At 35.3% G+C, this 26,755-nt stretch overlaps 1 protein-coding gene across 3 annotated transcripts in view; it reads right to left on the bottom strand.

The window, feature by feature from the left end:
- Window positions 1-26,755, bottom strand: part of Dach2 (dachshund family transcription factor 2) — a 508,482-nt gene that overhangs the window by 164,827 nt on the left and 316,900 nt on the right. For all 3 annotated transcript variants that reach the window (XM_036174726.1, XM_036174727.1, XM_036174725.1), the window contains one exon: window positions 15,797-15,928. In XM_036174726.1, the coding sequence (XP_036030619.1) occupies window positions 15,797-15,928 (132 nt within the window). The remainder of the gene's footprint in view (window positions 1-15,796; window positions 15,929-26,755) is intronic.

Here is a 26,755-nt window from a genome sequence, read left to right as displayed (position 1 = left end):
CTATTTTTCCTCTTCAATTTATATCTTACTTCGTAATTACTTACTAATATAGTTGGAGCAGAATTCACTAAGAGTGCAATAAATTAAAACTCAGATTGAATTACAGTAAATAGATATGTAATAACTATTCTTTTATTGTTATATAACACGTAATCTGTATAAATATCCAGTCAAAAAAGTACACATAATATAAATATTTGTGTAATTATTTAGTGAAAGTTATTTTAAAATGTGTCTTATTTAGTTGCTAAGGATTAAGAGTTAGGCCTTCTACTTTGTAGGCCAAGAGACAATTAATCTAACAAGATATAGTAACTCCTTTGAAGTCTTTTTCTGAAATAATAGTTCAGTGAAAGCTCTTCTCCTAAATCACTTCTCCATGTGTCTCTCTATTCATCCTGTTTCTTCAGAAAAAAACCTAACATAAGTTCTACCTCTCAACCTTTAGGGGTGAAATATACATAACTTGGTGTGAGCTAGTATTGCCTTTCTACCCTTCTGTTCTTCCCTCTAAACAATCTTATTCCCTCTGCCCATTTTGGTTGTCAGTTAGGGGTTAGAAAGCCAGACTAACTTTAAGAGAATCTTATCTACAAACTATTGATTTTTTATGCCAATACTTCTATGACTTCACCATTTTTATGGGTTATTTTATCAGTTTGTGGATATATTGTAAATTTTATAAAAGTCAGAGGTCATGTCTCTTCTCCCTATCCTATATCAATTCAATTACCACATTTCAGTTCTTAAGTTTTCTTTAAAGTCACAACCTTTGTGCTTCTTAATATTACTAGGGGCAGTGGGAGTTTTATTACATAGCAAGATTAGTTTACACCTATAAAAGCCAGCCATGAGGTTAACGTGTTACTAAGTTTGCACAGGAAAATTCGTAGATTATAGAATATCTAGGAAATGCATGATGAATCTAAATCTTGCAATTAGTCTATGAATATATAATCCAACAAAATCAATTAACAAGCATTAGAATGGCATACCACTTCAGAGAAACTACTTGGTATTTCCTCAATGTGAGACAGAGAGCGATTATGTTGCCGAGAGATTCTGCGTATATAGCTAAGAGAAATAAATACATATGTTCTGCATAAAAACATATATATGCACATAGATGTTAGTAGAAGCATTATTGACAATAACCCTGCTGAGTGTGATAATTTTATATAGCATAGTATTGACTAAGACAGGAAAAGAAAAGAATTAAGATTTGATAATACTATAATAGAGATGAGTTATAAAAAACATTATTTCAATGAAAGAAAACATGCACTAGAGATCACATGTTAGATGATTTCAGATATACAAAATATGTAGAATAAGCATATTCAAGAGTAAATGCAATGGGTAGGTCTCGTATTAATGGGTATAAATTTTACAAATTACATCTGTAATTAATTCACAACAGATGTCTAATTCTGTAAACATACTATAAACACTGACTTTAATTACCAAGGAACTGGAATTTGTTCTATATGAATCATACCTTAGAAAAATTCATAAAATTCTCTAGATGTCTGATACCTTTCATAGATTAATACTGAGGTATTAATATTTATTAATTCTCAGTCCAAGTACTAGGTTCATTGCATATATAGTGCACATTTCTAACTGAAGTGCTGATGATACCCAGCTATGATAGATACTAACAGTAAGAATTTACAATATATAACTTTGCAAATTCCTTATACATATATGTCTGCCAAAAAGAAGAGTCTACTGAATGTGGAAAAATGATGTTCACACATATCCTTTTCCAAAGGAAATAGGAATAATCATGAAATATCAATATATCATAGCTATTGTTTTATTTATTCATTATTATTATTATTATTATTATTATTATTATTATTATTATTATCATCTATGGCCATACCACCCAGAACACGCCTGATCTCGTCTACTTTTTATTTATTGACATGTGCATACTCTTAGGAAACAAATCCTCAAAAACCAATTCTGATGTAGATCCCAGGTCCTCAAACTGTGGATCACAACTCAATATGAGGTCAAGTAAGGGAATGCAGTGTTCACATAATGTTTACTGTCAGTTAAGAGGTTTCTGAATTTACAACTACCAATAAATTAGTTCCAATAAAATGTGTAGTTCAGGAAAGTTGTTTGTGGTAGTACTAACTTATGCTATATCACCTTAGTTCACTGCAGCCTTGTTTTTAATGCAGAACATATGAATGTTCCACTGTGTGTGATAGCATGCCAAGAAATGCCAAAGAACACTACCTAAAATATCTCAGCAAAGATGATTCCAGTATATCACACAAAACTTAGTTACAATGTTTAACTGAAAATACAGACACATGCAAACACAACCATTTAGTTACTGAAAACAAAACCTCAGTGTGTAAATTATCAAAAATAGTATGACTTTTATATGACTAGTTCACAGAACAAAACAAACAAACAAACAAAGAACATGGAAAAGAGATTTATAAAGGAGGAGGAAAGTTAACATGTTTGGGAGGGCGATAAAAGTGTATGGTTAGGAGACTAATCAGAATGCATAGCTTACATCTAAGAAATTGACCATCACACCTCGGCAGAACTAATCAGCCTTAGTGTGTTTTAAAAATGAAAACAAAGTAGGGAGGAAAGTGGAAGATATGTTGACAGGGGTAGCAGGAGCTGGATAGAGGAAGTGGGTATGGATATGACCAAGATACATTCTCTCTCTCTCTCTCTCTCTCTCTCTCTCTCTCTCTCTCTCTCTCTCTGTATAAAATGTTAAAAATTAAAAAAAAACAAATATAGTTAATAAAAATGCAGTTAAAATATAGTTAATTGAATTTTTGCTTGATATTATATCAAAACTTCCAATAACTTCTAAAATAGCTGTAAACATATACATATTATTTTATCCTACAATATTTTATGTAAAGCAAAATTCTTATCATTTCAAAATCTAAAAGCAAAATTGTAGTTAACTCTGAAAACACTGAAAATGCTCTATCTTCTTCACTAACAAATGTTCACCCAAAGTGAATTTCTTCATGTGAAAGAAAATAAGCACATCTATCTCAGTAGTGTATAAAATTGATTTTGTCATTATTAAGTTGCAAAATCATATATGTACTTGCAAATCTTGTTTAAATGAAGATTTAAAGATTCACTAGTGGTAAGTATTTGATTCGCATAACTTCATTATATACTTCTATACTTGGGGTTGCAAAAAACCTTCACTCAAAAGAGGTTGTCATGAGCACTGCATTACATCATGTCTGCCTCTCCCTTTCCCCACTCCTCCCTTTCACATGTGTGGAATTCTCAAAACCTATCTAAAATATTATAAAAATAAATATGACTTCTTTATATGATAACAAAAGGTAGGATCTAATGGGAAAAACTTAGGAAGCTCTGCTATATTATAGTCTTTGAATTTTGTAATAAAATAATCACTTTTTTAAACCAAGTGACAATTCATGAATGTTTGTGAAATGATAAAATCATCTGTTAGTTACTATAAACTCTATTTATGAAGACAACATACAATTAATAACAATATGATAACTGGATTGCAATAGTCTCCTCATGAGTTTTAGAGAAAGGATTAAAATTGTGTACTATTGGCCCCTGATTTAGGAACTATTGCTTAAACTTGAAATTATTATACTCAGCAAATTAAGTCCCTTTCAGAAAGATGAATATCATATTTTCTCTTATTTGTGATCCCTACCTAGACTTCATATAAACACATTAGCGCACACACACACACACACACACACACACACACACACACACACCATGAAAGTAATAGCGAAACTAAGGAAATGAACAGAACTAATGGAAAGAAAGGAGAGCAAAAGAGGATTTGGAGAATGTCTTTAAAGTACATTATATACTTGAATTAAAATGTTCTTCGGAAATGCAGTTCCATGTAAATGGAATATGCACCATTTTAAAAAGAGCTATTACTTACATTTTTCTCATCTGGCATTTTTCATCCTTTTAAAATTTAGTTTGAAATGATAGCACAACCATCCTTGAAGACAGTAGAAACTCAATTTCCAAATGCCTTGAGGATAATAGTATACTAGGTAAAACTCAGCCTGGCTTACTAAAGATCAAGTCCTGTCTGGCCAATCTAATCTCCCTTCTCTGACAAAGTGACAGCTTGAGAAATAGAAGAGCACATTAGATGCAATTTATGTTGACTTTATCAATGATTTTAGACCAGTCTAAACAACTGACTCATCAATAAACTGAAAATCAAGGCAGGTCATATACCTGTAAAGAGTTCACAAGAAAAAAAAAAGGTACATTCAAAAGTGATCACAATGATCAATGTCTATTTGGGGCTATGATGATTTAAACAAAATGCCTTCTGAGATATCCAGAGCAGGTTAAATATTTCTGTCTGTGTCCTGAACATTTACAGAGACACATTTGAATCAGGCAACATAAATGTAATACTTGCGAAAATTAGTTCAGAATCTGGTGGCAGCAGTAAACATAATATCTTGTAAGAAATAAATAGTATGGACTACCAGAACATCAAATTCAGGATAGTGTTCAACTACTATGTAAAAATAAGAGAACTGAGAAATGATCACTGATGTTAAAAAAACAAATCCTGGTCTTTTCTGAAGGGAAACAGAGAAGCATTGGATTTGGAAGAGAGGGGAGTTGGGTGTGTAGGGGGACAATTGCGAGGAATGCAGGGAGGAGAAGCTACAGTCTGGATGTATTGTGTGAGAGAGTAAATAAAAAAAGAATTAAATTTTGTAAAATGAATCTTAATAGCACTTACACAGAAAAGAAGCACCCAATGCCCTATTGATGTATTAAGAATAGGCATAATATTATACTGGTATAGCGATGTGTGAGTAGTACAACATTCTCTATATCCAAGATTGCACTAGCCCTAGGCAGTTGACTAGGTTTACAGTACCAGGCATGAATTCCCTCTAACTGAGTAGTCCCAGAGTATAATTACAAAGAAAATAACTGTAGCTCTTACCCCTCATCAAAAAGGATTCTTTCTGCAAAAGATTGAAATTACTACAGAGATGCATCACTAGTCAAAATGAAGAGAACACCTTGCCCCCAATTGATATATAAAAAATTGAATCATCTATATCATAACCATGCCCTCTACACCTAATATTTAAGAAACTTCAAGGAATAAGGCTCAGAAAAATAGAACTAGACTAGGATGCCTACATGATGAAATTGTCTTCTAAATATGATGTGGGTGTTATACCTTTAAAATATTAACAATATGGTTTCCAAAAAGCAATTCATAATATTAGTTTAGATGAAATTGTGGATGGAGGAAATTTCACAAGACCCAAACATTCCTATACAGAGAGCTATAGACAATCAACTGCTACTAAGAGGTAAAATCAGTTTCTCCAGGAACATGATTCTTGATAAGTTAGTAAGTCAATTGGCCATTGGCCAGCCTTAAGCACATAGACAGACAGACAGACAGACAGACAGACAGACAGACACACACACACACACACACACACACACACACACACACACACACACACACAGGAGTGTACATGGGCAAAACACTAAATGGACCCAGTAGGGTGTGTAAGTGTAACAATACTTAAAGAAAAAACAGTCATGAAATTGAGGAGGAATGTAGGAGACTTAGGAGGAATGTGGGAGACTTAGGAAGAGAACGAGATAGGAGATGGAAAGAGAGAAATAAATCATCAAAAACTAAAAACATTAAAGTAAAATAAAGAATAAATACTATAACTCTCTCCAGTAGCAAGAGATGCCAGCATACATTGCTTTTAATATGTTATCACCTCACAAGAAATGTGTATAGAAGAGGAAAGGATTACAATTTCAAGGGAAAACCCTTCCAGAAACAGTTATTTGGAATCATGATCAACCACAAAAAAGCAGGCTTCATCTGAATCTCTAGAAACCTCTTTTCCATATCTAGTGAAATGTTTTGAAAGCAAAAAGAAAGAAAACAATCATGGGATTTTCTAATTGAACACTGCAGTTCTACGTGCTTCAACTTTTCTACTGAACCTATATTTTCTAAGCACCAAAGCCATCACCATCTGCTCTACAGTAGCTAAACCAGTACAAAAATCAAAACAAGCAGGGACTTGGAGGATAAAGATTTATATGCTTATCATCTTAGATTCTCCAGAATAAATCATGGTGCACAGATCTTCCCTCAAAAAGCAACAGATGTGAAAATAACCAGTGTATTTTCACTAGTAAGTAGAAATATATCAAAAATTTCATTATGTCATTAAAAAAGACCTACTGCTGTATAACTACATTTCCTATTTGATAGCTACAATTAAAATCATTCAGGCATCTATTTCCCACAAACTCTCCATAGCCACAACCAATGATTAATTGCAAAGATCCAGGAGCAATAATACACAGAGCAATTTCCTAAAACAATAAAAGATAGAATTTCACATTCAGATCCAGTGAAACACAGATTGTTACTTACACTGAAATCTTGATGCAGAGTCATGGTGCTGCTATTACAGAATCTATTAAGTATCAAGAATCAGAGAAACTAGCTACCTGTTTTCACAAGGGAAAATGCTATTCGTGCCTTAAGAATCTTCAAGCATTTATAGTTGCTTTTCCTTTTAAATACTAATTTTATTCATTTTAATTCCACCTCTTGTCTCTAGTTTTACAGAATTATTCAAAAGTGTTAACTGAAATGAAATAAGAATGTATGTCAATATTCTTTTTCCCACAGTCATTCAAACCTCTCAACTAAATATAGGCTGTCTGTATTTTTACATCAGTGTTCTTTATATTTTTTGATGAGTCAAAAATTTAGAAATTTCTTAAGGTCATGCAGTATGGACTCTAATGCTGCCTAGGAGGTTTGTGTGAAGAGAAAAATTAAGAATGGTTAACCGAATTCAGAATGGATGACCTTATTCTCTCTAGGAAAATACTAATTTCAATATACTATTCTGTGTTTAAATGTAGACAAGATATTTCAAACCATGTTTTGATAAAAGTTATTACAATTAAATATAATCCAGAAGTTCCACAATTAAATGACAAGTGTCAATGAATTATAAAATGTAGCAACACAGGATATTGGTCAATCTGGATCACTGCAAGCAGTGGAAGAGCCTTGAAGTCATTGACACAGGAAAGTCTTGTGGAACAGAACACCATTAACATAGACACTAACATCAACAATAGGTTGAACCTCATGGAACTGAGGAGTTTCTATAAGGCAAAGAAAACCATCATTTGGGCAAAGTAACAGGATATAGAATGGGAAAAGTTTTTTATTTTTTTTTAAACCAACTACACATCTGATAAAGGACTAATATCTAAAATATAAAAAGAACCAAAAAAAACTGGATATCAAGAAAACAAAGAACCCAATTTAAAAAGGGAGTGAAGATCTAAACAGAGAAATATCAAAAAAGAAAACACAGACAGTTCAGAAGCACACAAGTAAGTGTTCAACATCCTTTGTCATCAGGGAAATGCAAATCAAAACTTTGAGATTTCATCTTTCCCCTGCCAGAATGTCTAAGATCAATAAGACAAGTGACTACTCACACTGACTATGACGTGGGGAAAGGAGAACTCACCTATTGCTAGTGGGAGTGCAAAGACATATATCACTATGGAAGTTAATGTGGTGTTCTTCAGGAAGCTGAGAATAGATCTTTTTCAACACTCTTGGACATATACCAAAGGGATATTTCACACTAACATAGAGACACTGGCTCAACAGCAATATTCATTGCTGCTCTATTCACAATAGTTGGAACCTGCAATCAGCCTAGATGTATGTCAACAGATTAATGTATAATGAAAATATAGAAATTTATGCAATGGGATATTACTCAGCTCTTTTAAAAAAAATGAAATTTACAGGTAAATGAATGGAGCTAGAAAAAATCATCTTGAGTTAAATAACCCTGACCCAATAGGACAAATATGGTTTGTTGTTGGTTCTTTTTGCTCTTTTTTTTTTGAGGGGGGGGGGGTCTGCCACCCAGCTCCCAAATAAATCACACATGGAGACTTATTTTTAAATATAAATGTCTAGCCTTAGCTTGGTTTATTTCTTGTCAGTTTTTCTTAACTTTAAATTATCCTATCTACCTTTTGCCTCTGAGCTTTTTCCTTTTCATATTTCTATATCTCTTACTTTCACTCTTACTCCGTGGCTGGCTGTATAGCTGGGTAGCTGGCCCCTGATGCCCTTCTCCTTGTCTGGCTACTTCTTCTTCCTCCCATATTTTTCCTTGTATTTATTCTCTTTGCCTAAAAGCCCTGCCAGTCCTTTCTCCTGCCTTGCTATTGGCCGTTCAGCTCTTAATTAGACCATCGTGTGTTTTAAAAAGGCACAGTAACATAGTGTCACAGAGTTAAACACAAACAAAGCAGCACACCTTAAAATAATATTCTACAGCAATGGTTTCTACTTGCTTATATGTGGAAAGTCTTAGATATGAGCAAGCTACAATATGTATAAACACAGTTTAGGAAAGGGACTAGTGGTAAAGGTTGGATCGCCTTAGGAAGAAGAAATAGAATAAATAATTATGAATGGATGGGGTGCAGAGGGGACCTGGAATAGGAAGATCAAATAAGGAGGGGTGGAAAGAGGAAACTGAGGGAGGAAATACAGGAAAGGACAGCAAAAACTAAGGGATATTTGAAACATCACATGGAAACCTAACACATTAGAAGCTTTATAAAATATATACTTATATTAAGGTGATCTAAATAAAATCACTGAACAATGGGAGAGATGTAGCACCAACTGGACATCTCTCATTACAAAACAAAACTTCCAGTACAAGGAATGAAGTACATCTAATCTACTTTTGGCCAACAGGCCCCATGGGAACCCTGAAACAACCCTTTCTCTTCCCTAGGCTGTTAACTGCTCTCAACAAACTGAGAATAAAGCCCTATTTCTGAAGACAGCACCTACAGAACTCGTTGAACACAGAAATGCCAATCCAGTTTCTACCAAGGGCCTTTACCCCTACAGAGTAGTGTTCATGATACTGGAATGTACACTGCATGTTCGCAAAGGAAATTGGTGAACACCAACTAAGCTATAAACTGTTTGATCTACCTCAGTATGCAAGATGTGCTAGTGCAATAGTCGCACAAAGTTTAAGGGAATAACCAACCAACATTCGCTTGGACTTCAGGATCATTCCATGAGATGGAACTCATCCCTGACAATGCTTGGGTGGCCAACAACCTGAGACTAGATAGAACAAGGACCTAGGGAGAAAGCAAATGCTACTGTTCTGCTAAGGGAACATAGCAACAACATTCTGCTATGTTTATAGATCAGTGTCTTGCTCAGCTAGAGATTGAGAGATCTTGAAACAGTTAAACCCTAAAGGAAATGTCTCCATAAAATCTTTATCATCACAGATCCCTGTAGAATAGGATGCAGAAGACTGTAAGATCCAGACAAGAAGGAGGACACTCAAAAATGGTCCTCTACACATAGCAGGACAGACACACATATGAACTCACAGGGACCATGGCAGCATGCACAGGGCCTGCATGGCTCAGTACTAGATGAAGTCACAGTTCTAGAAGTAGCAGAAGCAAGCCCCATCCATTAAACTGAAAGCTATATCTAACTGATAGCTGCTTGGAAATGTAATGTTTAGTTCTCTCCAAAGGAGTCTCACCAGGTATATAAACCATTCATAAGGACAGGTCCTAAGTCCAGCAGTAGATAATCAACACAAAACAAACTCAATGGCATCTTTAGTAGTTGTTTGTTTCATAATGTTTTGTCATGGCTTATTTTAACCATTACAGGTCCTTTGAGTATACATTCTGGCAACTAGGTTTGTATTTCTATGGGATTCATATTTGTACAAACATGTGTGTCTCTGCTTCTATATGTGTTTCTCATGCCTATTCTTTAGAATTTTTTGTTTCATTTTATTTTATCTTATTTAAATATTATTCTTTAGATACCTGTTTTCTAAAAAGAGATAGGAAGTGTGTGGATTTGGATGGGAGGGGAGGTAGGAGGATGTTGGAGAAGTTGGGGGATATTGTATGCAAAAATGGCTATTTTCATTAAAGAAAAAGTTTCAATTAATATATATACAGAAGAAAATATGGTTAATTTTTAAATGACAAGAGAAGTAACATATTAATGTTTACTTTAATTCAACTGTAGTTGAATATTTTTGTTTTTATAGGTGACATTCTTTTCCTTCTACAGCTTTAAAAACTAATAAGAATGATGAAATTAATACCAGTCTGTAAATGTAACTGTATCCTTTGAACAGTATAAAACTAGTATGAAAGAGGCCCAAATCTCTCAACTAAAAACTTCATATGACTAAAAAGAAATGAGATGAAAGCAGATTATTTGTATCTAGAGTTGTTCTTCATAAGGTAAATGCTGTCTATGAAGGAAAAAATAGGAAATGCTCAGTTCTATAACCAATCTTAATTGCTTTCTTTATTTTCTTTATGTTTAATATGTTAAGTTCTTTATATATTTTAGAAATTAACCCTCTATCATATGTAAAATTAGTAATGCTTTCTTCCTATTTGTAGGCTGTGTATTGGTGGCCTTTGCTGTATAGAAACATTTTAGTTTTATGAAGTCCTATTTATTAAACTTTGGTCTTAATACCTGAGTTCTTAGAGTCTTTATCATAAAGTAATTTCCTGAGCCAATAAGTTCAAAAATAGTCCCTACTTTCTCCTTTTTGGGATTCAGGATATCAGGTCTTAGGTTGAAGTCTTTGATCCTTGGTTATAAAATGGAAATAGCCCTGATATCCATCAACTGATGAATGGAAAATGGAAATGTTGTTTACTTACAGAATTTAATATTATTCAGCTACTAAGAAAAATGAAATGTCCAGATATATAGCCTGAGCTTTAAACCATCATTTTGAGTGGGGTAACCCAAACCCAGAAAGACAAACATCACATGTTTTCTCTCATTTGTGCATGATAGCTTTGACTCTTCTGATTTGTATGATTTGCTTAGACTATCCATAAATGTAAGAAAATTGGTAAGGGGCTGTGGGTAGGAACTTTCAAGGGAGGATAAATACAATGCACTTGTATAGAAGGATTTCAGGGGAATAATTGGGCAAGTATAGTTAAGCCGAGGAGGGAGACTATAGAGGAAGATAAAACAAGGAATATGTGTGTGGGGGGGAATAACATTAAAGACCTTTCAAAAAAGACAGATTGAAACTTATGACTTTAAAGGCTTCCAAATATATAGATTGAGATAGAGATACATGTAAATACATACATAAAGAGTTGATTGGGTTATCCCATCACAGAGCAGTAATGAATAGACAATAAGAAAATATTAAAACAGGATGGTTCAAACTAAGATGCTTCTTTCCTATTTGGTCCCTTTTATGATGTTGTAATATACTATACACCTACTGAGGGAGTAATCATTAATTATACCCAGTTGTGAACCCTGTGAGTTATAATAATGACTGGTTTGGTAAGACACACTTAGTGCAATAGTATTACATCATGAGAGTAACCAATGACAAAGTCATTGGATTTAATTATCACTTAACAAGATGAAACCTATACCTGACACCATATCAAGCCAATAACTTAAGGCTGGGCAAGTCATAGGCTGGAGGACAAAACATACTACTATTATTCTGATAAATGAATATAATATTCTGACTGACTCCAGTGATTTATCATAGTACTTATAGACCAATGCATCTTAGCTCAAAACAAGAAGCTTAAATGTGCAGTAGTTGAAACAGGTATGACCCCCATAGACTCATACATTAGAATACTTGATCCCCACTTGGTGAAACTGTTTGAGAAGGATTAGGAGGTATGACATTATAGAAGGAGGTCTGTCAGTTGGGGCCTGTTTCGAGATGAAAAGATTCACTCGATTGTCAATGTGCTCACTGGACCTGCTATTTGTGGATCAAGATGTGAGTTCTCAACTGTTACCTGTTATCATGTCTTTGCTCAGCTATCATAGACTCTAACTCTCTGAAACCAAAACTCACAATTAAATGGTTCATTTATAAGTTATGTTTGACATGGTGTTTTCCTACCACAATAGAAAAGCAACTAAGAAAGTTATTAACACAGAGGCCCAAAGTTGGACAAGTTGATAGATTAAAATATTACAGAAATCTCACCTCTAAAGTAATATGTATACCTCACCACCCCTCACAAGGCTTAGGGATCAGTACAGAACACAGAGAAAAAAGAGTGACAGACAGAGTCAGTGGATGACTACAAGGAAACATCTAGACAAAGCAGGACATCTGCACAAATGAACCTACAGTGGTTACAATAGCATGCCCAAAACCTGTACAAGCTGAAGACAGACCAAATCACAGCATTGAGGGGGGAAATTAGCATACAATCTCATTCTTAGCATCAATGCCATTGGCAACTGATAGCTCATGGGAAAGGGAGAGTTGATTCCTGGTAAGTGGACCACACTTCAATGGAAAAAGAAACATCCAAGAATATGTTTTAATGAGTCAAAATAAAGTAAGACCAATCTAGGTGGGTAGGAAAAGGGGGCTAGAAAAGGAAACGGTTGGGCAGGTGAATGTGTTCAAAACCCATTATATGACATCCCTAAAAAACAAACATGAAAATAATTTTGTACTGAACAAATATGGCATTTTCTCCATCCTCATGTACAATTCTTACCCAAAATGTGAATATTATCTGAAAGCTCTGGGAACCAGTCATTTGTAAACAACTATTCATGGAGATAGTACATTCACTATAACATATTTGAAACACCAATTTAAATACTGCATCCTCATTGGAATCTTTGTATGGCTCTCTTAATCAAGACACATTTCTTCTTGTTTCTATATTTTCATAGAATTTTATTTCTCCTGTTTTCTTACTGCAATCTACGTTAAATTAGAGTGACATGAATACTCATTTGTCTTTTTTATACCTCTTATCTTAGATCACAGTAAAATTCAGTTATTCTTAGTTTCTCATTGTTAAAATATCATACATCATCAATGTTAATTCAATATAAAAAACACCGTAACCTGAAGGGCTGAATTAAATAATGAGCATACCTAGTGACACTTATTGTTTATGAAATGCCTGTTTTTTGCTAGGTGCCTCAAGTCATTAGAGTTCCATGTATCAAAACACCAAATGACTATTAGCTTATTACTTAATTCTCACTTTTATGTCACAATGTAAGTGAAAATTCAGTGTGTATTCCTTGTTAATAACTTATAACACACATAATTTAATATTATTATTGAATTGAGTATATTTGTTTGTCTGATAGTATCCAGTACCTACCATATAAACAAAAGCGTAAGTAATTATTCTCTAAGACCAAACTTTCCTTTGGTTTACACAGTCAAGTTGTATCTAAGCCATGAACATTCAGGAAGACCATGCCCATAACTAGTAATTAGGCCATAAATTTCACTGACTGTGATCTCCTTTGTCAAGACCATGTGCTTCTTTTTATTCCTGGAAGGTATTAAAATAAACTAAAGTTGAGAAATCTGGCCCAGTCTTTGATCTCATTCAAATACTGAGATAGGAAAACTATAGACCTCAAAGACATATTGGGTCTCTCAGAATAAGTGACTATGTCACACAAAATTCTTAAAATAAATTTATATTTGTAATGTAAACTTTTAAAATTATAATTTATTATTTTGTAGTTTATCAAGCATTTTAGTTATGCAGGCTTTGAAAAAACTCAGAAACTTCAATAGACTAATACCATACTCTAGATTCAAGTTGGCTCTTCTTTACTACACAGGGTTCAGAGCATGCTTTACTACATCAAAAAAAAATTTAAATGTTACATGGTGAATGAAAGAGTCTATTTTTCTGTTTCATAGTACCCTATATAACATCAAATACAGAAGGAAATTTTTTCTTATCACAGGAATGTACACATTGAGACATAGAAGATTATATCTAGAAAGTAAAGTTATTAATTACTGGAAATTGAGACACTGGTATGCTACAAAATATTTTGTGATCTTTTGTTATAAAGAAGAAAGGTGTTTCATAGGAAGTCTTGCTTTAAAATTAGTATCCTGAAATACACATGATGTAGGGTACTGAGTAAGTACATAATAAATTTATTATTTCAAATTATCATTCATAACATTAAATTACAAAAGATTTCTTTTCTTAAACTGATTTTCTTAAGGCTGATTTTCAGCTTGAGCTTATTGGCCCTTGGACACAGAAGCTGATAGTTCTCTCATTGTTTCCTCATTTTAATGTGTTTTAGTTTAATGATTAGATCAAGATAATGTCTTTTTATTATACAGTGTTGATGACTATATAGAATTCTGAAAAGATCAATTCTTTGGATGGAGTTAGACATAAGATCAAATGTTAAGGCTGAAATTCACTAGCTTTACAATTTGGTCAAAGCAAACTACTCTATACCTCTGTTTTTTTGTTTGCAGACTTCCAAAGTTAGAACAAACTTCTTACTCGATTTTGGTAAGAATTATAAGATCCAGAGTTCCATATATTATGAATTAATAAAATATAAATTTTCAATGCTATATAGAATGAAAATACTTCTTGATGAAAGAAGTTCTAAGTCAATAATTCAACAAGAACATTGCAAGTTTACGTGAGGGAAGTCAGAGTCATTTTACATACTACTTTAATTAAATACTTTTCTAACTTAATTCAGTTTTCCCTCCAAAATGAAGTCATAGCATTCTTTTTACATCTGGAAACTTAGAAGTAAAGAGCTAAATCTACTCATCTACCTGCTACTTTATTTCGAGTTTAATTGTAGAGTTAGCTTTGGAGTTGTAGTTCCTGAAACCATCATTGATCACCGCACTTGTTATTTTTCTCTAAAATTAAATGTTAGTCATTTATTTGTCAGTTTATCTACATGTGCTAATACTTACAATCACATCCTTCCAAAATGTCAGAACATTTTCAAGATACAGTTATCATAGGATAAAGGAATAAAAGCAAAACAGTATGCAGTGAAAAGACATATGACTATACAAGCATATCTCTCTTTCTCCTCTGGCTCCTCTCTTCTCCTCCTCTCCTCACCTCTCCTCCCCTCCCCTCCCCTCTCCTCTCCTTCTCCTCCTCCTCCTCCTCCTCCTCCTCCTCCTCCTCCTCCTCCTCCTCCTTCTTCTTCTTTCTCTTTCTCTCTCTCTCTCTCTCTCTCTCTCTCTCTCTCTCTCTCTCTCTCTCTCTCTCCTGTCTTTCTTCCTTTGCTAGCTCCCTGTTGTACTGCTTTTCAACTTAGGCACTGTCAATAATGCTTTGAGTCTACAAGAACCACTATTCAGCTAAACAGGTGATTTTACAATCGAAAAGACTGTCCCAATGGACTTGGAACATGGGCTGTGCCTTCCATTTTGAGAATGATGGAGTAAGAAGTATGGCTTGAATCAGGAATAGGGCACTGCATTTATAACAGGGAGTACAATAGCTAATATAAGAATTAGAACTAATTTGTATCACAGAAAAACAGTAGAAAGATGGTGAGCATGATTGATAAGGAAGAAGAATGGTGTGGATTTAAGGTCAACCTGGGCTTTGTAGGGAAACCTTGTGTCACAAACAAAAACAGAATTTTCTAAATGTTTACAAAATGAGAATCTGGGGTTATAACCGGTGATAGTTTTCTAGTTTGAGTATACATGTTATAAAAAAGCTAAAGACTTTCCAAACTATTTATAATCAAAGCACAGATAATATTCTTGGCTCTTTTTTCCTCCTCTCGTCCATCCTATAATAAAACAGTAAGTGTCACCTTTTGGAAACTGCTTGAGGCACTCACCTGTGTTAGAATGAAGGTCATCTGGCTCTGACTCAGCCCCATTTGGGCTTCCATTTCCCTGCAGAGTATTCATTGCCATAAGCTTCATCTTCTGGAGCTTCATCGCCTCAGCCATTGCTGCAGCTGTTATACCTAAAGCAAAACCATCAATTTAAAAATGGGACTCATTTCTTAATGATAGTAAAATGTGTGCATAGCTATTTAACAAGAATATGCTGCATGGTACAAGCAGAAAAGTAAATCACAAGAAAGCATTGAAATAATGAATATTTGAAAAATATATTTTCAACTCATAATAACGTCTTATTACAAATAGCATGAAAATATATTTCAAAGAGATTAGAATATGAGTCTGATCCACAATTAAAAACACAGTAAAACAAATAAGTAAAAAGGCCAAACACTGCAATTGTTCACTTTATTGATTTTAAGTAAAGAAGTACTAACTGCAAGAAGGGAAAGTAACCCTGGACTTAAAATGTGTGGGTGTAAAAATGAAATTAAGAATATTTGTGAGAGGAGGAGGGACTCTTCAGGCAAGGGACATTGACATCATGATGGGAGGACGTGCAGAGATGACCGGCCACACTAGTGGAAACCCATGAACTGTGGACTGGTGGTGTGGAGCCCCCATGGGACTGGACTAGGCCCTCTGGATACAAAAGATGGTTGTTTGGCTTGAACTGTTTGGGGAGCACCCAGGCCGGGGGATCTGGATCTGTCACTGATCTTTGGGCAGACTTCTGGAATCTGGTGCCTGTGGTGTGACAGATTGCACAGCCTTTGTGCAGTGGGAAGGAGGTTGGACCTGCCTAGGCTTAGTGTGCTGGGCTCTGCTGACTCCCCATGGGAGACCTTGATTTGGTGGATGTGGGGATGCAGGATGGCTCAGGAAAGAGGGCTGGGGATAGGGGGAGAGAGGAGGGGGAATCTGTGGATAGTAAGTGGAGTGAGTAGAAAATTTCTTAATAAAGAAAAAAATTCAAATGCAAAAAAGAATATTTATGAACAAGATGCCTCACATATCTTTAACAAACAGAATGAAAAGCTCCAATATTTATGCATTTGTCTAAGCAAATACCATCTGTATGCTCTGCAAGGGAACATAGGTGAGCAAATTCAGAATGAAATATCAAACTGCTAAAGAATCATTTTATAATAGTGTTAGAAGAAAACTGAGACGATATCATGTTCAATTTCTTCTCTTAAAAATAAGAAAATAGTAAATTTTTTAGCTCAGTTATATACATAAAGATAGGTGGGAAAGGACCACATTTGTTAGTGAAATTTACAGGTATTAAAGTTCTAAATCAGCTCGAAAGTGAATTAATGAAAGTTATGAAAAGATAATTTCCTCTTGCCATATTCAGTCATACATTGCTAATTCCCAATTTATAGCTCCTTTCATTTGACTCAAAGATTACAGATGTAACCTATATCTCCCATGCTCTAAATTAGCTTATGATGTATATTACAATGACTTTATACACATAAATCATAAAATCTTGTTGAGTCTCTAGAAAAGTTGGATAATATCTGTTTCTTCAAGTAGAATCACAGTCAAAATAGCAAAGAGGAAAATGTTATCAGTTATTTGAAAATTTCTTAGTACATTACTTTTTACTTCAAATGTCAAATTAAATTTTTTCAACAAGTTGTTTATAATAGGAGTACATTTACAAAAAGAGAATGCCTTGGCATATATTCCCTCACTGTAGTCTTGGAGATGGGCTGCAGATAAAGTAATAACAAAGTTAATTTTAGAATAACAAATTTTACTTAGGTATAAGAATTTCAGCATATTTTTGGTTGTGAGCCTAGCCTTTAATGGCTGAGCCATCTCTCCAGGTTTAAATGAATCCCCAGGGGTGCCTTGATCTTGGAGGACATGGGAATGGAGGGGAGGGACTGGGGGGAAGGTGGGGGTGGGGGCGAGAGGGGGGAGGACAGGGGAACCCATGGCTGATGTATAAAATTTAAAACACATAATAATAAAGAAAAAAATATTTAAAAAAAAGAATATCAGCATATTTCAGATGATTAGAAAATGGTTAATGTAATGAAAGAAAGATAATTTTTAAAAGTGAAAATGCTATAATTAGAGTTAAATACACAGAAATAATTATTTGACAAATAAATTTTGTTGTTTTAGTAATGGATTCTCAGAGCAGCTCCTTTATGAGGTTTCATATATATATATATATGTGTGTGTGTGTGTGTGTGTGTGTGTGTGTGTGTGTGTGTGTATGTAAGATTAAATATAATAAGTGGACTGTTGATCTGAATAGAGTTCACAAAAGAAAATATAAAAATGGCTAAGAAATGTCTCAGAATATGTTCATCATCTTGAGCAATTAGAAGAATACAAAATCAAGCAACTTTGAGAGTTCTTACCCCAGTTAAAAGAGCTAATATGAAGAAAACACCTGACAATAAATGCTGGAATGCACACGAGGGAAGGGGAGCACTCATTCACTCTTGATGGGAATTCAAATTGGTGCAACCACTTTGAAAAATCAGTGTGAAAAATTATATACATAATAATATAACATATATAATTATATTTACATAAAGTTATGATATTTGTGTGAATACATGCATATATGTTGTATATAACATATATAATTATACATATATTGTGTGTATATATATATATATATATATATATATGATTTTACAGATAAATAGCATTCCAGTGTGTATATATATCGCATTTTCCTTATTCAGTCATCTGATGAAGGACATTTAGGTAGTTTCTATTTCCTAGCTATTGTGAACAAAGCAGCACTGAACATGGCTGAGCAAGTATCCGTGGAGTAGCTTGCTGAGCCATTTGGACATATGCCAAAGAGTTGTATAACTTAATCATAGTTCTACATCTAACTTACTGAGAATTCTGAGATATTTCTTAGCCATTTTTATATTTTCCCTTATGAACTCTCTGTTCAGATCAATGGATCACTTTTTGATGAGGTCACTTGTTTTCATGAGTCTTTTTTTTTTTAGTTTTTATATTCTGTATATTAACTCTCTGTCAGATGTATAGCCAGAGACAATTCCCTCTCATTCTGTGGGTTTCCTCTTTACTCAATTGAGAATTTCCTTCGTAAATGAATGGAACTAGAAAATACAATATTGAATGGAGTAAGAGAGACTCAGAAAGACAAATGCTGCATGTTCTCTCTGTGGTTCATAGCTACAAAATATTCATATATGAGTATGGAACATACAGAAACCTCAGATACTGGGAATGTAAAAAGGTACTATAGAAGGGGCAGCACTAGAGAAGGAAATGGCAGGCTACAAACAATATGAAGGAGGAAATGGGAAAAATGGGAGGTGGGGCTTTAGCAGGGGAAGGAACCATTAAGAAGGAGAAGGAAGAAGAGAGAAAAATAAGTATTAAAAAATACAGTTTTTAACCTTCAATAAGTATACATGAAAAATTATGTAAAATACATCAGTTTCACTACTATAAATGTTTCTAAGCAGAAAAACTAACTAGTGAAACTATCACTTAGAAATACCATCCCTTAATCCCTATGTCTAATGTCATTTTACCTAGTATGGGATATCCATATTGAAATTCATACTTAGCTTTACTGGAAATTAACATCATCTTTCACTATGCTTGTATTTTGATGATTCAAGATTTATGTGCATGTATTCTAGGTGATAGCTGATGTCTACCAGTGATTAGATTATCAAGAAAAAATGGCATGACCCTTTGTTTCCCTGGAGATCATCTGCCAACTAGTAAAGCAGAAGGTCTTAGGTTGTGGCAGACAAACTCACTGTTCATAAAATGTTGGAATTCTAGCTACTTCCAAATTCTGGAATTTTCTTTTTCTTTTTCTTTTTCTTTTACTTTTTTCTTTTTCTTTTCTTTTTGTTTCTTTCTTTCCTTCCTTTCCTTCCTTCCTTCCTCCCTCCCTTCCTCCCTCCCTCCCTCCCTCCCTCCATCCCTCCTTTCTTTCTTTCTTTCTTTCTTTCTTTCTTTCTTTCTTTCTTTCTTTCTTTCTTTCTTTCTTTCTTTCTTTCTTCTGCAATTTCCCCTTTCTCCTCTCCTCCTAGTACCCCTCCAGCCTCCCTTCTTCTACTCCTTATCTTCTTCTCCTCTATTACTATTCAGAAAATGTCAAGCCTCTCAAGCACTAAAAGAGACTACTGGAAGAGGAGGAGGGTTTCAGGGTAAGGCAGAAACCTGGTGCAAGGGAAACTCCCAGGAATCTATAATGAGAAGCCCAACTAAGACTCCAAGCAATAGGAAATACATATCCTAAAGTGGCCATCTCTTGTGACCAGGCAAGACTTCCAGTGGATGGGATGGGACACCAACTCAGCTATATAAGCTTCAACCTATAGTCTATCCTGCCTATGGGATGCATTAGGATAATGGTTGTACAGAGATTGTGGGAATGGCCAACCAATGACTATTCCAGCCTCATAACCATGCTTGAGAGCAAGCCAACCCCTGACACAGCCTGGAGCACTAGGACCCAGAGACTGGCTGGCCTAGAGGCCTAGGATAGAACCAAACACAACTGGAGAAAAAAATGTCAAGGTAATGATACCTAATGGTATCCCATTATACTCATACATAGGGCACTAGCCCAATTTCATCAGAGAGGCCAGTAACTTCTAGAAACAGATGCAGAGACTCACAACAAAACACTGGGCCTAGCTCAGGGAATCCTGCTGAAGAGTGAGAGGAAGGATTGTAAAAGCCAAAGGGGTCAAGGACATCATAAGTAAACCCACAGAATCAACTAACCTGGTTTCATGGGGGCTCACAGAGACTGAACCAACAACCAGAGAGCCTGAATGGGACTGACCTCTCAATATATGTGATAGTTGCATATCTTGGTCTTTTGTAAGACTCCTAACAGTGGGAGCAGGGGATGTCTTTGACTCTTTTATTGGATTTTCATTATTAACTTTGATAATAAAAATACCAGAAGACACTAACTATACTGCTGCCAAGGGAGTCCTACAAGTTGTGAGGCCTATGAACCACAACAATGACCTCATTGGGAAGACATTTCTAAAAGCATGATATTTGTTGTCATACCTGAGCAGTAAACAGCACCTACCTAATTGGGCTTAAAGCCTGCACAAAATAAGAGAAATAATACTTGGTACTAGAACCTACCAAAATATCCAGGGCTAGTGAGATCTTGGGTATTAAAGGAGATTCTCTACTACTTTGCTAAACCATCATAATTTGTAACTGCATTTTGTATTTTTTGGTTGTGAACCTAGCCTTTAACAGCTGAGCCATCTCTCCAGCCCTGTAACTGCATTTTAAATACTTATCCTTATACCCATAGATAATTGTAGCTCTAATCCTTCATAATGTATGCCTTTGTATGTAGAAGATAGAGACATTTACAGAAAACAAGTGATCAATATTCAGAGAACAACTCATCTCAGACCCAGACTCAATGAATACAACTACAGTACAACATCTGTAACTGATGTTCAAGAACATAGTGGAAGAGAATGCAGGATGATTATAAAAGCTAGAGGACCAGGAAGACAGCTCTGTGACTGACATATCAAGAAAACATTGGACTCTTAGACGTCTGACTCACACAATCTTTTTGTCTCTTCTAGTAAGAAGCTTAGTGCCAGGAATGTGATATCTCCTATCAATATGCTAATTTAGAAGCCTTAGAGATCCCCTAAAATTAGTGGTTGGTATCATTGCTCTTGGTTGCCCAACAGAATTTGATGGTGAGACCCTATTGCTGAAGGCACTGCAAATTTGAGACTCATGAAGATAAATCAAGGTCTTTCTGATCTAGAAGATTCATCCCTTTTGAAAAGCTTACATAGTGCTAGAATTTGCAATACAACCTGGTGAGGAAAACAGTAATCAACAGTTGATCACAGTTGTGAACCCTAGGGAGTACAATATCAACCAACCTGGCAAGAATATGGCCACAAACACAAAAGTGGCATGACTGCTATGAGGGTAAAAAAATGATTTCTGAATGAATTTATGACACACCTCACAAGAAGAATCTCCTATCTGGTGATGTAAATCTAGCCAAGAAGCATTGGTAAGAAAGACCAAAGATCTTAGGGGAGAATCGACTATTATTTTGCTAAGTGGATATATTATCAAATTGTTTCTAAATACATATCACAATACCCATAGATTAGTGTGGCTCTCATTTCCCATCCAAAAAGCTACTTTATATAGTGGATAACATTGAATATAAAGACTTACTTTTAGTCAAAGTGTTGAGAATAAGTTTCTGTGGAATGCTCAATTATAAATGGGACATGTACATAACATACCCTATCCCCAAGTCTGGTATGATAAGCATAGTCATCATAAGAGCTACTATTCTGATCTTGGAATACTTGGTTCTAAATGGAAAGTCTTCATCAAGTCCCTCCCCTCGGGGCTCAGAAACTCTATGGAAGAGGAGACAAAAGGATTATAAGATCCAGTGGGGAAGGAAGATATTAAGGAAACAAGGCCTTTTAAACACAACAGTAACTAAGCACATATGAACTCATAGAGACTGGGGAAGCTTGCACAGGGCCTTCATGGATCTAAATTAGAAAGTTCCAGAACTGAGTGAGTCACTGAACAGGGAACCCAAACTCTAACCCAGAATCTATATACAATTGATAACTGTGGGAGTCCACACAGGTTTCCTAGTGGGATCTGAGCTTGCTTTACCAGCAGGGCTGCATAAGAGGATGATTGAACCACAGACCTGGGTACCAGGTATTTGCAAGGGTCTACACTTGGCTATATTTAGCAATATAGGGTAGGTCTTTTGCCTTGCCCCTTGGCATTGTTATAAAAAGTCCTTTTAATAAAGTTCTGGGCTGGTGGATATTGATGCAGGGCCTCCCAAAGCTGTCCTGTGTTTTTGTGATTCTTCTTCTGGGCTAGGCCTATCATTCTATTTACAAGTTCCTTATTCCTCTCCTCCTCATAGGAGCCCTGAAAAAGGTGGGGGCTGGCTTGCAAAGGAATAATTAGTTTTTGCCAGTGAGGTCTCAATGAGTATACAAACCATTCTTAAGGGCAGGCTCCATGGCCGGCAGCAGATGGCCAACACAACATAAACTCAATGGAATTTTTGGAAGTTTTATTTTTGTCTTGAAGTGCTTTACCTGAATATTTTTATTTTACTGCTCTTTTGCATGTATGTTTTCTGATTTTGTGTTTTAATGGATTTTTGTCTGTTTTGCATTTATGTGTCTCTCTGTGTATATGTGTTTCTTGTGCATTTCTTTGTTTTTAATTTTTTTTTCAAATTTTCTTTTTTTCTTAATTTAATTTAATTTTACATATCAGCCTTGGGTTTCCCTGTACTCCCCACTCCAGCTCCTGCCACCACCACCCCCGCCTTCTCCTCAGTGTCTCCCCCAATCCCATCTCCTCCAGGGCAAAGACTTCCCTGGGGATTCAGCTCAACCTGGTACATTCAGTCCAGGCAGGTCTAGTCCTCTCCTTCCAGGCTGCTACAGAACATTTTCTTTATGTGATCATCTCTTTCTAGAAATATAACTTGCATGTTTTGGCTATCATGAGTAGTGTAATTTAAGTGAAATACAATATTTACTTGTAATCCTGATTTTGATTTTTATATATGTATTAACTAGTGCATATTTTTGTTGATGATGTTTTTCTTGGTGTTATTGAGCTTTAAAACTTCTGCACACTTTTGGATATAAACTGTTTCTTGGATACTATACTCTGAAAATGTTTTCTTTTACTTTGTCAGTTGTCCTCTTTCTGTTTTGACTATTTTTCTTGCTTGACAGAAGCTTTTCAGTATGATGTAGTCACACTGGTCCATTTTGCTTTTGTTTCCTGTGCTTCTTTTAGCATTTTCAAGAAATCGCTACCAAGGCAAATGTCAAGCAAATTTTCCCTATGCTCTCTTCTAGAAGTTGTGTGGTTCACAGTATATGTTTTAAGTTTTCAAATCATTTGGTGAACAGCTCAATTTCCCATTTCTGCTTTGATATTCAGTTTTTCAAACACATGTATTTGAAGAAGGTGTCAGTGTCCCATTGTATAATTTTTCAAACTTTGTTCTTAACTAAATTTAACGTTGGAATATGATAAAGTTTGTATTCCTCTAAAGTGCACGTGATCCTACTTTAGGATTAAAGTGTCTAGGAATATTCTTCACAGTGAGAGGAAGTTCAAGAAATATCTAAATTAATCTTCCAATTTTATGAATAAAAATCTCTGAAACCCAGAAAGAAAGCTTGAGGGGGAGGCTTAAGTTAGTACCCTGTTAGTAGTTCAGGAAGTATTTCCATTTCTTGCTTTTTCATTTAGATGGTTCAACTACTAATCCTGTATTCATGATCCTTATTTCAACTCAAATAATTCTACAATGGAGTTCTGTCATCTGTGTCACTGAAAAGATTATGGGGAGCAATTGTATCACATAATTTTTTCATGCTTCAATTTATATGAATAAAGAAGATACTACACTGGAGTATAACAGGAGGACCTTGTAAAACAATTATCTCATTGACATTTTCTTTCTATTGTATGCTTTTGTGAAAAACCTGTGTAGATTTTTTATTATTATTAGCCATGTGCATATCTAAATAAAAGTTTCTTTTAAATATTTCACTAGAAAAATAGTATTAGATTTACAAATATATTAGATGTATAATCATTAAACCACAAGTTTAATATCAGGGTATCTATCACTTATAACAAAATTTCAAAGGACAAAATTGTGTTTTGAGAGTGAGAAAGCTTGAAGTTGGGTAGTTAGGGGGCATGAGTGGTCTGGGAGGAGTTGTGTGAGGAAAGAACATGATCAAAATATATTGTATGAAAAATATTTTAAAAATTTAGAAAGACAAAATATGCAAAAACCACAAAGTAAACAAAATGACAACAAAAACCTTTATGTATGAGTACTCAAAAGTGTGACTTTTTCATCTTTTTTTCTTTTTTCTCCTTTTTCTTTGTTGACAGGTTTGGTTCTATTCCTGGGTCTCTGGGCTGTCAATCCCCTTGTTCTTGGCCATCCAGGCAATGTTAGGCATGGGCCCCCTCTCTTGGCATGGGCCTAAAGTTGGACCAGTCATTGGTTGACCATTCCCACAAGTTCTGTGCAACCATTACCCCTGCACATCTTACAGACCAGAAAAAATATAGGTTGAAGGTTCTGTGGCTGTATTGATGTCCCAGTCTCACTGCAGGGAACTTGGTTATACAGGATAGCAAGTCCAGGCTCTATATCCTCTATTACCAGAAGATTTTGCTAGGGTCACTCATAGATTCTAGGGAGTTTCCACTGCACTAGGTTTCTACATTGCTCTCCAAATGCCCCCAAATTCCAATTGTCTCTCCCAGTAATCTTTTCCTCCACCTTCATAGTTGATCCCTCCTAGTCCCATTCCCACCCAACCCTCAGTCCAACTGCAAAATCTATTTCCCCTTTCCAGGGAGATACATGCATCTCCTCTTGAGCCCTCCTTGCTGCTTATCCTCTCTGGGTCTGGGGATTGTGAATTATTTTCCTTTACTTAATAGCCAATGCCCACATATAAACAAGTACATTCCATGTTTGTCGTTTTGGACCCAAGCTAACTCACTCATGATTTTTTCTAGTTTCATCCATTTGCCTACCAATTTCATTTATGTCATTGTGTTTAACAGCTGAGTAATACTCTATTGTATAAAGATACCACATTTTCTTAATCCATTTTTTAGTTGAGGGTCATCTAGATTATTTGCGTTTCTGGCTATTATAAGTGAAGCTGCTATGAACACAGTTGAGCGAATGTCCTTATGATAGGATGGACTGTCCATAGACTATATGCCCAAGAGTAGTATAGCTAGGTATTGAGGTATATAGAATCTCAATTTTCTGAGGAACCACCATAGTGGTTTCCATTGTGATTTCCATAGTGGCTGCACAAGTTTGTACTCTGACCAGAAATGAAGAAGCATTCCTCTTGCTCCATATCCTCTCCAGCATAAGATCTCATTTATGTTATTGATCTTGGCCATTCTGACATGTGTAAGAGTGAATCTCAGAGTCATTTTGATTTGCATTTCCCTGATAGCTAAGGATGATGAACATTTCTTTAAGAGATTCTTGGCCATTTGAGATTCTGTAGGGCATTTACCCACCAACCCCACAGCTCCCCAGAGTTTTCTTCAGTGCCAGCAGCAGGAAATATTAGATAGAAAGATTTAGATTGTGGAGATAAACAGATAGAAAATAAAGCCTCAAGAGGGCCTGGAACCTATTTAAACGAGCCCTGACTGTCTCTGCCCCATGACTCCAAGGGGTAGAACAAAAGAGCTCCCCCCAGCACAGCCAAGTGCAGACCATCTCAGATACCTGCACTCAGGCCCTTGATCCTAATCATCCTCTCTATGTGGACCTGCTGGATAAAGCTACAAGGAACCTGTAAATGGGCTCCCACAAGATTTCTCTGTTGAAAATTCTCTGTTTAGATCTGTATCCCCATTTTAATTGAATATTTGGTTTGTGAATGTCTAGTTTCTTGAATTCTTTATATATTTTGGATATTAGCATTCTGTCAGATGTGGAGTTGGTGAAAATCTTTTTCCACTCTGTAGGCTGCCATATGAAATGATATTCTGCTATACTCATAGATCGATGTCTAGCACAATAGTCATCAAGAGAGACATCATCCAGCAACTGATTGGATCAGATGAAGATACCCATAGACAAATGCTAGGAAGTCCAAGGGAATCCAGAAAAGGGGAGGAAGGATTGTAGGAGCCAGAGTGGTAGAGTCCAGTAGTACACCAGGAGAACATGGCTCACAAATTCAACTAATCAGGTCCCCTAGGGGCTCACAGAGACAGAAGCAACAATCATGGACCCTGTTTGGGTTTGAGATAGGTTCTCTGCATATACATTATGGTTGTATAACTTGATGTTCATGCTGAACTCCTAACAGTGGGAGTGGGGGTAT

Source organism: Onychomys torridus, chromosome X (assembly GCF_903995425.1).
Source record: "Onychomys torridus chromosome X, mOncTor1.1, whole genome shotgun sequence".
Taxonomy (NCBI): Eukaryota; Metazoa; Chordata; class Mammalia; order Rodentia; family Cricetidae; genus Onychomys; species Onychomys torridus.
This window is presented reverse-complemented; position numbering and strand designations above follow the sequence as displayed.